The sequence below is a fragment of the Larimichthys crocea genome, chromosome XVI, assembly GCF_000972845.2.
Source record: "Larimichthys crocea isolate SSNF chromosome XVI, L_crocea_2.0, whole genome shotgun sequence".
Taxonomy (NCBI): Eukaryota; Metazoa; Chordata; class Actinopteri; family Sciaenidae; genus Larimichthys; species Larimichthys crocea.
Genome location: NC_040026.1, coordinates 12,132,100 through 12,147,255, shown reverse-complemented (window position 1 = coordinate 12,147,255; position 15,156 = coordinate 12,132,100). Strand labels below are relative to the sequence as shown.

Sequence of the window (15,156 nt, the reverse complement as noted above, 5' to 3'; positions counted from 1 at the left end):
GAGAATGATTTATGACTAAATGGTATTGCTGTATTATTTATTAAGTTCTGTTATCAACTTGTCTTAAAAAATGAAAAAATACAGAGAAGCCAACAGTTCTGTCATTATCTCTGTCTTTACTTTTTTCTACCTCTCTTTAAGAAAAGAGAGCATCACTGTTTTGCACAGGGATTGGCTGATAGGGTTTATTCTCATATACATTGATACTGAATGCCATTTTATTCCATATTGTAGCAGCAGGCAAGAAAATACTGCTCTTCTACTTCACAGCAGAGGATTGCTGACACATTGCAGTGTTTTGAGTCAAATCTAAACTACAAACCAACTCATTTGAATCCATTTTGATCCTTGTTTTCACTTTATTGTATCAATAGTCAGAGTTTTTAGTGGGTTGAAGACTCCTTAAAAACACTAAGACAACCGTTGCTGGCAAACAAGAGCATGTTTGACTGTTCCTTTGGCTCTGTGATGTTTGAATCATATTATTGTATCCTCTTACTGAATTGACATTCTTAGTTTCTAACACTCAAGACCGCTCCTCTTTAAAATCTCTCAACTTCTAGCCAAGAAATAATCTTCTGGCTTTTCCTCATTAATCCTCTACTAAGAAAAATGAATCCATGGACACAGAGCTGTCATATTAGCCCCATCTCTTCAATACACACTTGAGTGACCCTAGTTAATTCCCTTTTAGGACATTTGGTCAGTTGACAGTCAGTTCAAGAGACTGAATGTAACTGAGGTCTATGCCAGAATAAGTAACTTGAATTTTATTGTGCTAATGAGAAAAACAATTATTTTTTATCTGTCTCCTCTGAGCATCATCATGTCTTTAGGCAAAGGGCTTGGCAAACTGTGTGTTAGTGTGGAGGACTTTTGTGGTGTTTTTGCAATTTTCACAGTAAAGTAACGTATCGACCTATTAAAGATTCAACTCATGTCTAATCTGATAGGCATATGTGCACAAAACCCACAAATAATTCATGTACTTAACATGTCGCTGAGTCAACCATCGTATAAAAATATAAATGGACAAACTTAACACTGGCCTTTAACGTTTTTTGTACGATCAATTTCTCCTTCATGATAGAAAGGACAGGGTGAAACGAGGAGGTTGCATCAGCAATTATACTTCTAGATGCCAATAAATCCTACACACCGGACCTTTAAGTTACACTACAGTGTGTAACCTGAATTCAAAGTTGTCTTTAAAAGACAGACTGTACTGCTTTTACATGTAAGTGTAAGTAACACACACTTACACACATGACGCTGCCTCCACAACTAGTTCTCTTTGTCTTTCTGATCCTGTCAGCTTGTTTCCACACTCCTGGATGATTTAGATAGATTCTACAATGGAGACGTGAGCTTCACCTCAATTGTCTGCTGTCTGTGATTCCCACTGAGACAAAAAGATGTTACATAACCCATTAAGCAGCCTTCCTGCCCTCTTCTTCTGCGCTTAAAAAATGCCAGACATTCACTTAGTGGTGCTTAATGGAGAAATTAATATGTGCAACCATGCTGCAGATCCAGAACCTCTCCTAATTCTTTCAGTTCCTGTTTCATGTATTGGCCTGCACATGCACTTTCATACTTCTCTTACATAATCAGTGAAACTTTGTACCCTAAAAAAGGGGATGTCAAGCCAACCGGATGAACTCATCAAGAGGTATTGTTAGTATTTCTGTGTATGTGGGTGTATGTGCAGGTTGTGTGGCTCCTACACTCCTACAAAAAATGTTGTAGTTTACCATTATTTTCACAAGTTACAGATACCAAACACACTGGAAAAGTGGAATTTCATATCTCCATCTCATGGTTCAGAAGATTGTTTGAGATTTACTGACTTTTATTTTTTTAATGTACTGAATGTGAAATAAGAAACAGAGCCACGTACAACAAGCCTGGGAAAAAGATATGAAGGTGAACACGATTAATAAGACATGCACAATAATAAAGTCCACTTGGACGGGTGCTGGATCTTTTTCAACAGACTATGAAAGAGATAAATCTGCACAAACACATAGCTCCTGCAGAGAATTTTTTTTTGCTTCTTCATCAGACTTGTTTATCAGAAGCTAATAAAGATTTTCTCTGTGGGAGCTGGGAGGGATGTGGTTGAACTGAATAATCTGTTACATAGAAACATGATGTCAAGAAATCTGACAAGAAGAATTATGTGAAATATAAAAATAAAAACCAACCAGTTATTTTTCCACCAGTGACAAGAGTTAAGTGGAGTTATTAAATGCATCAGCATCCACAGTCGCACGACAACAAGTCAATATACAGTACAGTACCAACGTGTCTTGTCTTGTCATTTGATGTTGCCATGACGGACAATAGATGATGATGATGATGAGAAGAGAGTTGTAGAAGAAGATGATGATGATGATGATGATGATGATGAAGATAGTGTGAAAAGGATCCTCATAATCCGCTAATCTGGCACATGCAGAGAGGTCAGCACTGCTAAATTACACTGGGTGACACACACACACACACACACACACACACACACACACACACACACACACACACACACAAACTCCAAGGCTAATCAGCTTAAACTACAGTGCACACATCACATCATTGTGCGTGTGTGTGTGTGTGATTAAGGTAGAAGCTCAGAGTTGTAAGTGCAAATGCTGCTACTGTAAAGACGAGATCTTGACACTTCTCCACCCCTCTGGCATCAGCATCATTTTCTAATTCATTCCACCAGAACATCTTTCATGTTTCTCTCTCTCTCTTTCGCCAGCTTGCCGTCTCACTTCATCATCTAAACCACACACGGCTCTCTCACTCTGTGTGTCTCTTTGGCATGTGCATGTGTGCGTGCAGCGATCAGCATTCAGAAGTTGTGCCGTATACACCTCTTTCTTAGCACAGATGTGAAGATGTCTTCTGTCTGTGTGTCGCAATGTGACACTGTTTCATTCAATCAAAAGATGTGTCAAGTGAACATACAAACACATTTTGTAGGTTAAAAATGTTGAACAATCATGCTATCTACCTCTGATTTTGTTGTTTTCATCCAAATGACCTTAAAAAGCATGTTGCCTGTGTGTGTGTGTGTGTTCGTGTGGACATTTGTGAGCATTGCATGCGTGTCCATCCATCCCTGGGGCTGACATCAAGTGCGCTGGCTGCATCAGTGGACTTCATTAATGCTAATAGCCAGGGCTTCTCTCTGTCAGCTAGTTTGTTCCATTGTTCATTAACCTCACTTCATTTAGCATGGGACTGGCTGGCTGTCAGGGTTGGGGGGGGTGGGCTGTCTCGCCCAAAGTCAGCAGCCAAGAGGCAAAATGGAGATGATTTTTAACTCATGTTAATCCGGCGTTTATGTGACATTTCAACAGATTCAACACATTCCAACCTGAGAGATTCATGTGTCCAGCCTGAAGGTATCTTTCTCCACTATCGACTGGCATAAAAAAAGATAAAAACAAAAGTTGCACTTGAACACACTGCAAAGAAACCACCTGCCTGACAGCAAAATAAATATTCATTGTTCTGTATTATAATCCAAAAACCATCCTGGAAAGACAAATGAAGCTAATTAGCAAACTAAATTTTCAGGTGCAACTGGCACTGTGAAGTATGTTTTTTTGTACTTGCTCATGGTCTTTTGCTCGAGTAAAAAAGGCAAAAAAATTGCCTAAATTATTTAAATCCCTGACTGAAAGATGAAGAGATCATTTTTATGTAAAGATGCTTCATGAAAGCTCAGCAGCTTCAACAGCCAACTGGCAGCTCTGTGCGTCAGTGCCCAGTAAATTTGTCTGTATGCATTTAACAAATTTCGGTACTGGGTCCAATAATCTACACCCACTTCATGCAGTAATTAGATAGATTTACAAATGTGACAAAGTGTACAGGGACAGAACTTCTTTGTAAAGCTTACTTTTTGAATATACAAACGAGTGCTACACTATTATAGGCTTAGAGGAAAGTTTGTCTAAAAGACTTCTCTGTCTTCTCTGTTTGTTCAATGACAATGTTTCTGATTGTCCAGTACATTTCTGATTTCCACACCCCATATCCCAGTTCACTGTGGTTTGCCTTCAGTTGTGATTTTACTCCCAAAGGTCCTATCTTGTTCTTATCCTGTACATAAAGGAGTGCATTTCAGTATGATTGTACCTGTGTGCTTATATGTGACAAATCAAATGATTTGAATTGAATGTGTGTCATGAAATTACCACACATCAAACTTTGGGCAGGCGATACTACAGGAGTGCTGTAGGCAAATCATAATGAAGCTGCCATGTGCAATCTGCTGCACTGTACACACTGGGTGCTTGAAGGTGACAGGGTGCACAGAGTTGAACGAACTGTTGGGGCTGCTTATTTCTGCTCCAGGGCTACCTTAGGGGTTAATGCAGCCAAGGTTCAATGCCAGCACTTTTAATTTATTTATTTATGAACTGCATATGGCAACTACAGTATGGTTACAACATCTTTAAAACAGGGAACTGAAGTATAAAAAAGCAAATATTATTTGTATATATGGGACAAGATGCACTAGTCTGGCATCTCAGTTCATTTTAGATTTGTTATAATTTAACAGGAATAGACCAAAAATGCCTCTGGAGGCAACTGGACAGACCTAAGACCAAACAATAACACGTGATGTAGCATAGCTGGTGAATTAAAGTTACTTAATCCAGTCAGAAAACATATATTTCTTATCAACTAAAGCTTTAAATCCAGTTTGTTCTTTAAGAGAAAATATAACATCCAGCTGTTTTTATTCAAGAGAAACATTTACATATATATCAGTGGCAGCAATGTGGTGTTTACAAAAAAATGTCTCAATAAGTTTGCGTTCTATATCAGATAAACGGTTGTTATTAGCTCAACCAGGTCCAGGACTTTTGGAAATCTGAATGGGAGGGAGACCAGACGCATCTGCCAGAGCAGATAAAACACGACCTCGCAGATTTGTCTGGTTCCCAGGCTGAGGATGCATACTCCAGACTCTTTGCTTCGAAAGCAAACACGACTGTTCAGTTTTTTCCTTAATTTGTGATGATACTGAAATCGATCTCTGCCTCTGTCTCTGCTTGTCTCTCACCAGAACAGTATCATCTGAATAATTCAGCATACGGGCCATTTGGACAAGGGCTTCCACAACCGCACAGCAACCACAGCACAGTGGGACTCAACAAATACACCTCCCTCAAAGCTGTGGGTAAGTCGAACACACAAGCACGCACAAAATGATGCTGACTCCGACTGACACAGTAACCTTTACAGTACAGTAGGCTGGCAGTACAGGAGCTGTCAACTGATGAGGGACTCTTATCAAACGGAGAGTTTATCCCACGCTGTTCCTGGTGCGATTGCTTTGATAACTGTAATTGTCTCTAAAGAGTGACTCTTACAGTAGATATACTCCACAGCTCTCCATGATCTACAGACAAGCCTAAAGGAACTGTATAATCAGACTTTTTTTGTTTTAATTAGCAACTTTACTGTGATTTAATTAAAGCTAAGATTGCTGTGCCACGATATTTTAGCCAAGTTAAGCAGACAGCACAGGTCATTACCAAGGACAGAGTTCTATAATAAATGTTTCTCATGTAGCGCAGCCTCTGGGAGCAGCACTGGTGCTCTGGGGCAGAACTACTGAGGCGAACATGATAAAGACTATGCAACTGGTGAATGTTAACTACAAAATAAAACTTGAACTGAATTCAAACAGTTCTGATGCTTATGATCAATTTCACATATGATTGTCATATCTAAAGGTCTGACTAGCACACTGGCACACTTGTTTAGGAACACAGACACAGCTACAGATATTTACTTTGATTTATTGACTTAAAATATAAGTGTAAAATATATGAACTATACACTGTAGTTCCCACAATATAAACTGTATCTATATTCCCTCTTGCATTTGGCATTTAATTCATGTGTATGTTACATTATGCATAACTACATCAGTTATGTTGACAGCTACGACATAAAATAATGATGATTTATTATGAAATCCCAATTTACTGCTCACCAATGAATAAACTATTGAGTTAAGATTATCTTACAGTAACATAAATGAACACAAATCTACCATATCGGATTTTTGTCTTCATGCACAACTTGAATGTAATATTTTTCACTTTTTGAAACACTGCACTGCACTTTTATGATGCCTCAAGACTTGTTTTGTAAGAGATTTGTGATGTAACTGCAAAGGCACAGCCTGCAAAAGAGGCTGTGGGGTTTTTACCAGGTGACTGTACAGACGGTTTCCTGTTGTTGTCCTTGAATAATAGTCGGTGTAATGGTGTACAGAACTACACCGAACCCCAGGCATGCCATTAGAACAAAACAATCCTCTACCAGGGAGCCAAAGGCTAATCACTGCTTGTCAAGGTAGATTTTCTTAACCTTTAGAGGGTTGACTGAGCATGAGTGTAAGTTTCAAGCAACAGCTGTACATAGACTGCATTTCCACTTGGAGATGCCTGGCAAGAACAAAGTCCTCTACAGATAAACACACACACTTCTGAGGTACCATTAGAAGTCGACCATCAGCCAGACCCCTCCTTAGTCCATCTTTACAATCTAACATGACACGCAGTGTACAATGATTAAATGATTAGAAAACGAATAAACTAATGTTGAGTTGACTTAACAAAGATTATAATATGTATTAGTTGACTGTACACAAAATAATTTGGTTAGTCACATTATTGTGTATTATATACAGTATACATTTAATAACCTGGGTAGTCCCACTTACCATAGACTATGTCATTAATAGATTATTTTATTATTAGGTTGAAAATGTGTTAAATGGATAGAAATCTCAAGATGAGGGTCACATGACTCAGTTACTTTGTGTAACATGAACTCATAACTTTAATGTTATTGTACTGGGATGTTCTGTGTGCACGCTGTTTTCAATAAACCAGTGAGAAAGAGAAATAAAAAATAAAACTTTATGTTAATTTAACTTTTGATTGACAATATACAGATATTTGTAATTGTCTGTACATAAAAGGACTACGTTATTACACATAATTTTGTATGGGTGTAATAACCATAAAAATAAACATTAACCTGGTCATTTTATGGTCAGATGTAATATATTCCCAGTTAATTTGAGATAAAATTGCTCAAAAAACATATTTTCTTAGTGTTAGACTAAAACAATTCTTTTGAATGTTGAATGTAGATGAACTCATAACTTTAATATTACAGTATTGCACACAAAACTGCTTCTGTTTCTAATAAACTTTTAAGTTGAATGAGTAAATGGCGCTCACAGTGACATACAACCAGTGATCTGCAACCAGGACATTCAGGTATACAACCTGACCATATGAGTAAATATATATAAGACATATACATATAAGTTTTGAGTTGTGTCAGTTTTAGTACCATTCTTTGAATAAAATCAGACGGATAAAAAAACAAAACAAAAAAACAACAGTTCTTGAAAAAAGATGAAAACAAACATCTGTTGTTAGTGGATTCTGACAAAATCATGAAAAACGCACACAGAGACAAGGTTAGTGTTCATCTAGCTAGCGGCGATGACCTCAGTTTTTAGTTGATTTAAATAATTCCCTGTGACATTCATGCCAGCACATGACACACACACACACACACACACACACACACACACACACACACACACACACACACACTCTGCACTCAAGGCGAGGGTATTTATAAACCCTCAGCATTATGTCCCCACATCCTGACACACATACCTTTACCTCCATCATCTCTATTCTCCCTCCTCACTGCTCTCCTTGTTCTCTGCCTTCTCATATCCCAGCAGAAGAGGAACACCGCTCATATTCACCTTGAGGGCATACACCAATTGGAAATACTTAAATCACCAGCTTTCCCCTTTGATCTTCTTCAAACCCTCTGAACCTGACCGCTCTTTGCCTTCTTCTGATTCTCTCTATGTGTTATCCTTTAAAGTCATTTTATTTCTGAATTTAACATTTTATGGACAAGAAAGTCCAAGTTAATTGTAATATACTTTTATACTTTTTCCCTTTTTTCCCCATTTATATGCATTTTTACAATCGGTCTTCATAAGTATAGTTTGATTTTAAAAATCGACCAGATCTTCTATAGACCTGTATTCACAGCACAGAGCCGCTTCTAGGACACTTCTGAAACATGCTGCAGCGCTTCTGGTGGTGGAATCACAGTCACTGTCTAGGACAGCTGCAAAAGCGGTAAAACTGAGTTAATTGAGCAGTTGTGGGTTTCATTGCTTAAATATTTCATTTGTGTTTGTTTAATTTAATTGTTTAATGTTTCATTTCTTCTTTCAAAAGTTTCATGGTCTCCCTTTAAAAGTTTGTAAAATAGTTTGAGGAGCAAAAGACGATGTCATTGCTGACAGGTTGGAGCTGGGAGGTTGTAAACATAGATGCATCATGGATTATGTGTGATTCACTCGTCACTGCTTCTACAATGACAGACTGTGCTTTTGCCTATTGACAGTTCATTTTAGGCTACTTCTACATATGACTCAGAGCTGCATCAGACTGTAATAAATTGAAAATAAAGTTTAAACAGGTCAGTAATAACATGTGTTTACTGGTTTTATTGTTAAAGGTCATAAACAGAGGATGGAGCCAGAAGCCCAGAAGAACTGTTGAGTTCTGGCTCAGTTTATTCTGTGTCTGGCTCACAGTCTGTGCTGCAAAATAGTGAAACAAAGAGTGTTTTCTTTGGTTTGTGTTTGTTTGGTAAAGAGAGAAAGAACGAGCAGTGAGTGAGCGACATAGACAATTAATGAGATTGAGGGAGCACCAGTATTGAGAAAGCCAGACAAATAACAAAATTAAAAGTTATTTTCTCTGGTTGTGCCATATGAGTTCAATCAGCGCAAATAAACACACCCGTAGCGGCCTCCCTCACTCCCCAACTCACTACAGATCGCTGCACAACCTTGCAGCGATTTACTGAAATTCAGTTTTGGTCTGAATCGGGCCTAGTCTGACAAAACCAGTTATGTTCCTCACCTCTTATGACTCCTTTGTAGCAATGTCGCCATTGATGGAAATATAAATGATGTCTGAAACTAGTTCTAATAAACTGAAATAACTGTAGAATTTACTGATGAATGTGCCGTACTTTCTCTCACACCACTCTTTCTTTGTTACAGCTCACAGTGCTACTAGTAGCTACTACAAGAGCTATCCGCTCATGGACTTCTCCCAGTACCAACCAGTGTCACCTCCTGGATTCCAGCCTGTCCCTGTACAGCCAAAAGACAAGTCATACATCCACCAGCCTGTGTCAGCGCACCACGACCTTCACGCCCCTCTCTCCATCTCCATCCCCTCCAGTCACCTGGAGCATCCACGCCTCCCCAAGACCACCACACAACCGGAGCTCTCCAGCTCAGCCTTCAAAGCCTGGGAGCCAACTGGCCGCCACGTGCACAGGCAGGCTTCTGCCCCGGGGCGCAGCTCTTCCGCTGTGCACAACGCCAACCGGAGACATGCCTACTCGACCCGGAGGCAGCAGAGCATAGAGAACCTGCCGGATCTCTTTAACCAGCCCTATGGGGCGATGTATGGAGGAGCTAGAGGCGGGGCAGGGCAGGTGCAGCACGTACAGGGGCAGCATCCATCTCAACCCACCTACTACCACCACACCAGACAGAAGACCTACTCCACTCACAGTACGACTGAGGTGACTGTCTAAGCACCGAGGCCTCAGAGTGCGTCCTGCTGCAGTGTTAAACAGGCTAACATAAGTCTTTAGTGTTGGCTTTTATGCCAGTGTTTGGGACAGTTGGTCCAACATTCAGATTTACAAGATTAAAAGAGATGAAGTGGATAAAAACGGCGTAGCAGAACCACCACTCTTGCAGATAATGTGGACTTCAACAAGGGTATTGTACATTGATCAAATAAAGTATATAGACTCTATCTGAAAGGTAATCTACCATGGTTGTTTAAAACCATTCTCAGGCTCCTATAGGTCACACAGCCTTCACTGATTCTCAACCACTTTTTGGATTTTGGCACTACAGTGTGGTTTCATTGTGTTTGCACAGGCCTTATAGGAATAGGGATAGGTGAACAGAACATCAAAGATCTTACCTGCAATAGCTAAAGCAAGCTTGATTTAGTCAGTGCTATAGTTTCACATGCTGTTTTCCTGTCAGATTTGGCAACAGTGAGTTTGTGTTAGCCAAGTAACCAAGTTTAGGTACAGTGCGTCATCGGTAGAGGCTGCAATATAACAACCTGACTCATGGTCATGGGTTGTTAAAAACATTCCACACTGAGCCTGGAGCTGACAAAAACTGCAGTCAGAGCCCATAGTTCCTGATATCCTCAATTCAAAGAGACATTCGGTACAAACATATAGCCATTGCCATGTGTTGCATTTGATATAAATGTGGTTTATAACCTTTAAAATCAATTTCTGTGGTTTACCTCGTGCAGGTTAGACCTCAGAATTGAAGATATACTAAAACATCTACATCTACTGGCAGCCAGAGCAACATATTGATAATACATGTGCTTCTAAACCCATTCACTGAGTTTAACATTTTAGAAAATACAGGCTTTGTTGTTGAGAGTTAGATGAGAATAGCGATACCACTCTCCTACATGTATGCTACTTATGAAGCTCCTGCTGACTGCTTAGCTTAGCTTAGCTTAGCTTAGCTTAGCTTAGCAACAAAATCTACTTAAGGGCACAATAACTTCTTAGAGTCTTATTGTTTCATCATTCTACTATGGTTTTGGAAGGGTTGCATGTTAATTAATGAGCTGCAGAGGCGCTAGTAGATCCAAGCTAGCTCTTTCTCTACGTTTCTAGCCTTTATGCTAAGCTAAGCTAAGCTAACTGCTCGCAGCTACATATTTATAGTCGGGACATGTGACTGGTATCAATCTACTCATCTAACGCTCTGCAAGAAAGCAAGCAAATTGATGTACGCCTTTGATAAAAACTGGAACATAAGTTTCTTCATTGCTTCATCATTGTCTTTTTGGCACAAATATGAGTTTACAGAAAAAATTATTCAGAAGCCAAAACCCTGAGCACCAAGTCACGTTTATTTTTTTCAAAATGTGCCATTGCTATTGTGGTATTGTGAAAATCCAACTTATATTAAGCATGAACAAAGCATAAAGGTTTCAAACGATAGTAACTATACAAATCTGGCTACCACCTTCATGTACTTGAACATATTTAAATTATATGACTACATCATTGAAGGCTGATAAAAAAAAAATTACATCTCACTTTAAATCTTAGTACCTTATTTAACTGGATCACAGAAATTATTCAGAACAGGCTTTGAAACTAAGAATTCATTTAGAAGATTGAAGACTTAACTAACTTAGATAAGCTCCATGTAATCCATACCATAATATTTAGTTACAGTGTAATCATAAATCAATGTAACACAGTTCAGGTCATTTCCAGCCCCCATAGATGGCTTTTTGTGCATTTCTTTAATAAATTTCTTCCTGTTCTTCTTGTAAAAACACCTCTACTATGTTGCATCTCTCGGTCTACCTCCATGCACAGCTGTATTCTCCTCATTTCTTTCTCACCCCTTTCGGCAACTCCCACCCGCTTTCCTCGATGATCGCGCTTTACATTCTGTGCCATCAGGCCAAGCATACAGGGACAGCATCCCCGGGGTCACATTAACTCAACGGTGAGGACAATGCCACCATCATGTCAGCTCCCATCAGCCTCCATCCCGACCAGAGAGAGGGAGAGGAGGGAAGAGAGGGACAGAGTAAGAGCCAGAGGCTGGGACTCTTTAGAAAAGAAGAGGAGAGAGGAGGGAAAAATAGAAAAACAAACGTACATGGCTGCGTGTTTTCCTTCCTCAAGGGAAGGAAAGGGAAGGAGTCACTGTGGATCTGGGTCTCTCACTACTGAACAGTCTGGGTCATAACTCAGAGTGTATGGACGTGTGTGGATGCCTTTGTGTAATTTCCAACCCCCAGGCACCATTGTAGGGGGATTCGCTGAGGCATTTTCAGGCCTGGAGCGTTAGACATTTCTCATCTTGTCTCTGAAGCCTGGACAGCAAAGGACAATGTGCAGAGCTGCTGCTGCTGTGAGCATGCAACAGTTAATGCATCCACTGTACTTGTTGGTGAAAGTCCAGGGTTGCAATACACCCTCAGGAACTGCACAATGAAGTGAACTGTTAATGATGATTGCACATGTGTCCGGCAACGCTTCCTAAATATGTGCGCTGAAAGAGCAGAGAGGATTTTATGATACGAAACCTTTTATTTGGTTCGAGCGTGAAGTTCTTTGTAGCAGCTCAAATAGGAGTCAAGCAAATAGGTCAATACAGGTGAAACAGAGCCAAGAACAAACACAATATAACACAGCACAACCAAATGTCTCTTTCCAGCTAAACTACAGACATGTAAACAGGATAAAACACACTGGGCCACAGCAAAGACGTCACTGATATCACATACACACTCACTATACTAAATCTAATTCTGGTGTCAGCTTTGGAGACTTCCTCACCAACATCAAGGAATAAAGCTAGGCATTTAGTAACCTTTACTGTTTCAACGTCTCTCTATAACACTTAGACTTCACAATCCCGTACAGTAACACCAAGTTATGCATAAGTTATTATATAATAAGACGTCAAATCAGTTTTCCCTGCCACTGCCAAAACCTTTAACTTTGCACAAAGACATGTTTCTAAATCCTAGTTGTTGAACAGCAGGAATCAAAACCAAGTGAAGGTATTCACCATCAACAGGGAAGGGTAAATCATCCAGATACCTAATATAACTGCCACTCCCCAATACAGTACACCCCATATTTGCCCTCATGACCCCCACACGATACACACAGGGTCTCATCAAAGACAGACCTGAAGAGGCATCTTGCTTCAGACTGAGCATCAGCTTCTCATCCACTAGCACATACAAACATACTGGCAAAGTCTTTGTTTCTCAGATATTAACTCTCTCTACAGTATGTTTAAATAAGAAATCTAGAAAATGGAACGTTGACTAATCACGTTAAGAGCACTGTGACTGAATCTGTGGTCAAGAAACCAAACACTTGCTCAGAATCTGAGGCAAATGTTCACCATGTCTGTAATTACTCCTGAGCAGGCATAATTTCCTCTCAGTGCTCAATGTTGTGAGTTACAAACATTGAGATCTGCTGGTTTAGAGACGCAAAATCATTTTTTTATAAGCAATAGCAGTTTGACTCTTTGCCATGAGTGCTTCCAATGTTTTTCTTGGTATGAAATCACACATTTTCTTCACCTGAAACAACGATACCCAACTGTTTATTTGTAGATGAAACCACTTATTTCATCTGTTGATGATTTATGATAAATGTTTGACATTATGTGTACATTATGATTCAGTCGTTTGGAATACATGACATGTTTTAGGTTTTATGTAGTAACTTTGTTGGGAAATAACATGTTTCGCTTTATTTATGAATACTGTGTAAATAAGTTTATTTAATGGCCTTTCCTATATATTTTGTTTGAATAAGGGCTGTATGGACTAAGTCGTTTTAATTCTAAGAGTATTTATTATAATTGCTGTTGATGTCAGATTTTATTTCATGTGAAAGATTTTAGTAACATGAAACACGATGCATAGAGAGATCTATATTAGGCGATTCGTGCAATTTTCTAACGTGCAATAGAAGAGGATAAAGCAAGCCTACTGTACTGTATGTCACATTGTCGCAGTGTTTTTTTTCCCCACAGAAGTGGCGAAACACAGTGACACAAATTAACTGTAGTGTAGGATGAAGCCTCTATAAAGCCGACAGGTTGTCTAAAGCATTGATAATGTTTCTATTGTGTGATTACACAACAGTGACGATGTGCAAATACTGTGTTTGATTTACGAAGAAACATTTACGAGAACGCAGCAGCTTGTTTCATACCAGTTTGCACACGCAGAGAGAAGATTGTGATGTTTAGTGCTGTGTAAAGATGCTGGACTGCCACTGTTGCAATAGAAATTGTTACTTTGCACCAAGTGAAAGGAGGGAATTCATCCCACTTTGGCATGATGAACCTCTGTGGGTCTTAGAGTACTTTATAGTATCTGTTTAACAAATATATAAGAGAACAGAGCTATGATAGGCTAAATGTACAAATACAAATATAATAGCCGAGTAAATCCAAAGTGTATTGGTGTGCTGTACAGTATGTAGCAAAAACGTGTATATACTGTAAGTACATGTACGTCTTATTACAACAAAACAAATAATTTATACCCAAAATGTTCTTTGCAGAGGATTGTTTAGTAACTGATGCCACTTTTGAAGATGAAATATTAAAGATTGTAAAATTCATAAAAGGTTTTGCTTTGACTTGTGTTTGTATCAAAGAAAGCTACTTGTGGGATCAAGTTTCTTACCCCAGTAAAACATCATAATTAGTCAATATGGCTTCATTTGAACAACTCTTTGTTAATAGTGTGTGTGTGTGTGTCAATGGTGGGAATAAACCCCAAAACAGCTGTGATAATTAACCATTCTCTGCTGACAGGAGCTTAAGAGCACACATGTGGTTTCACTAACAGTGATTGCAGTACTTCTGCAATATTTGAATCAACAATGATCATAAACATCCCACTAACCACAAATTCTCCTGTTAATTTTAGACCTGTAAAAACATTCAAGATTTATGATCTGCATGATGGATTGTGGCACAGAGCTCCCACACCTGTAGTGAGCCTGTAGGGCCACCCTGTGGCTGTTCTTGATACTGCAAGAACCCAAACCACGTTAGTGTCCTTTAATCATATCGCCTACCAATTTTTAAGACAGGCGGCTCCTAAGCCTTTAAAACTCACACTCTTGTCAACACAGAATAAAATCAATGCATCCATACTGTTAAAATATGAGAACAAAAACACTTCACAGCACAATTTTTAGAAATAAATGATATTTTAATGTCACAACTTCAGTTAACAATCACACATTTAGCAAAGTTCTGGGTTTCAGTGTAAATTTAGGATTGTTTAGACCAATATTTGTATAAATAGCGTGCAAAATGTTCTTATTAATTAATTTATCTATGCAGGTCATTAAAAATGGGAGTTTAATTTATCTAAAACTATAGAATATTAATTTAGAATAAACATGTAAATAAAAAATACATCATACAAT

General features: G+C 38.9%; 1 protein-coding gene across 1 annotated transcript in view; it reads left to right on the top strand.

The window, feature by feature from the left end:
- shisa8b (shisa family member 8b) overlaps positions 1 to 10,053 on the top strand; it is a 31,741-nt gene extending 21,688 nt beyond the window's left edge. The window contains exons 4-5 of the mRNA XM_010730813.3: positions 5,090 to 5,203; positions 9,158 to 10,053. Coding sequence (XP_010729115.2) covers positions 5,090 to 5,203; positions 9,158 to 9,702 — 659 coding nt within the window. The 3' untranslated portion in view covers positions 9,703 to 10,053. The remainder of the gene's footprint in view (positions 1 to 5,089; positions 5,204 to 9,157) is intronic.
- Positions 10,054 to 15,156: the final 5,103 nt, after the last annotated feature.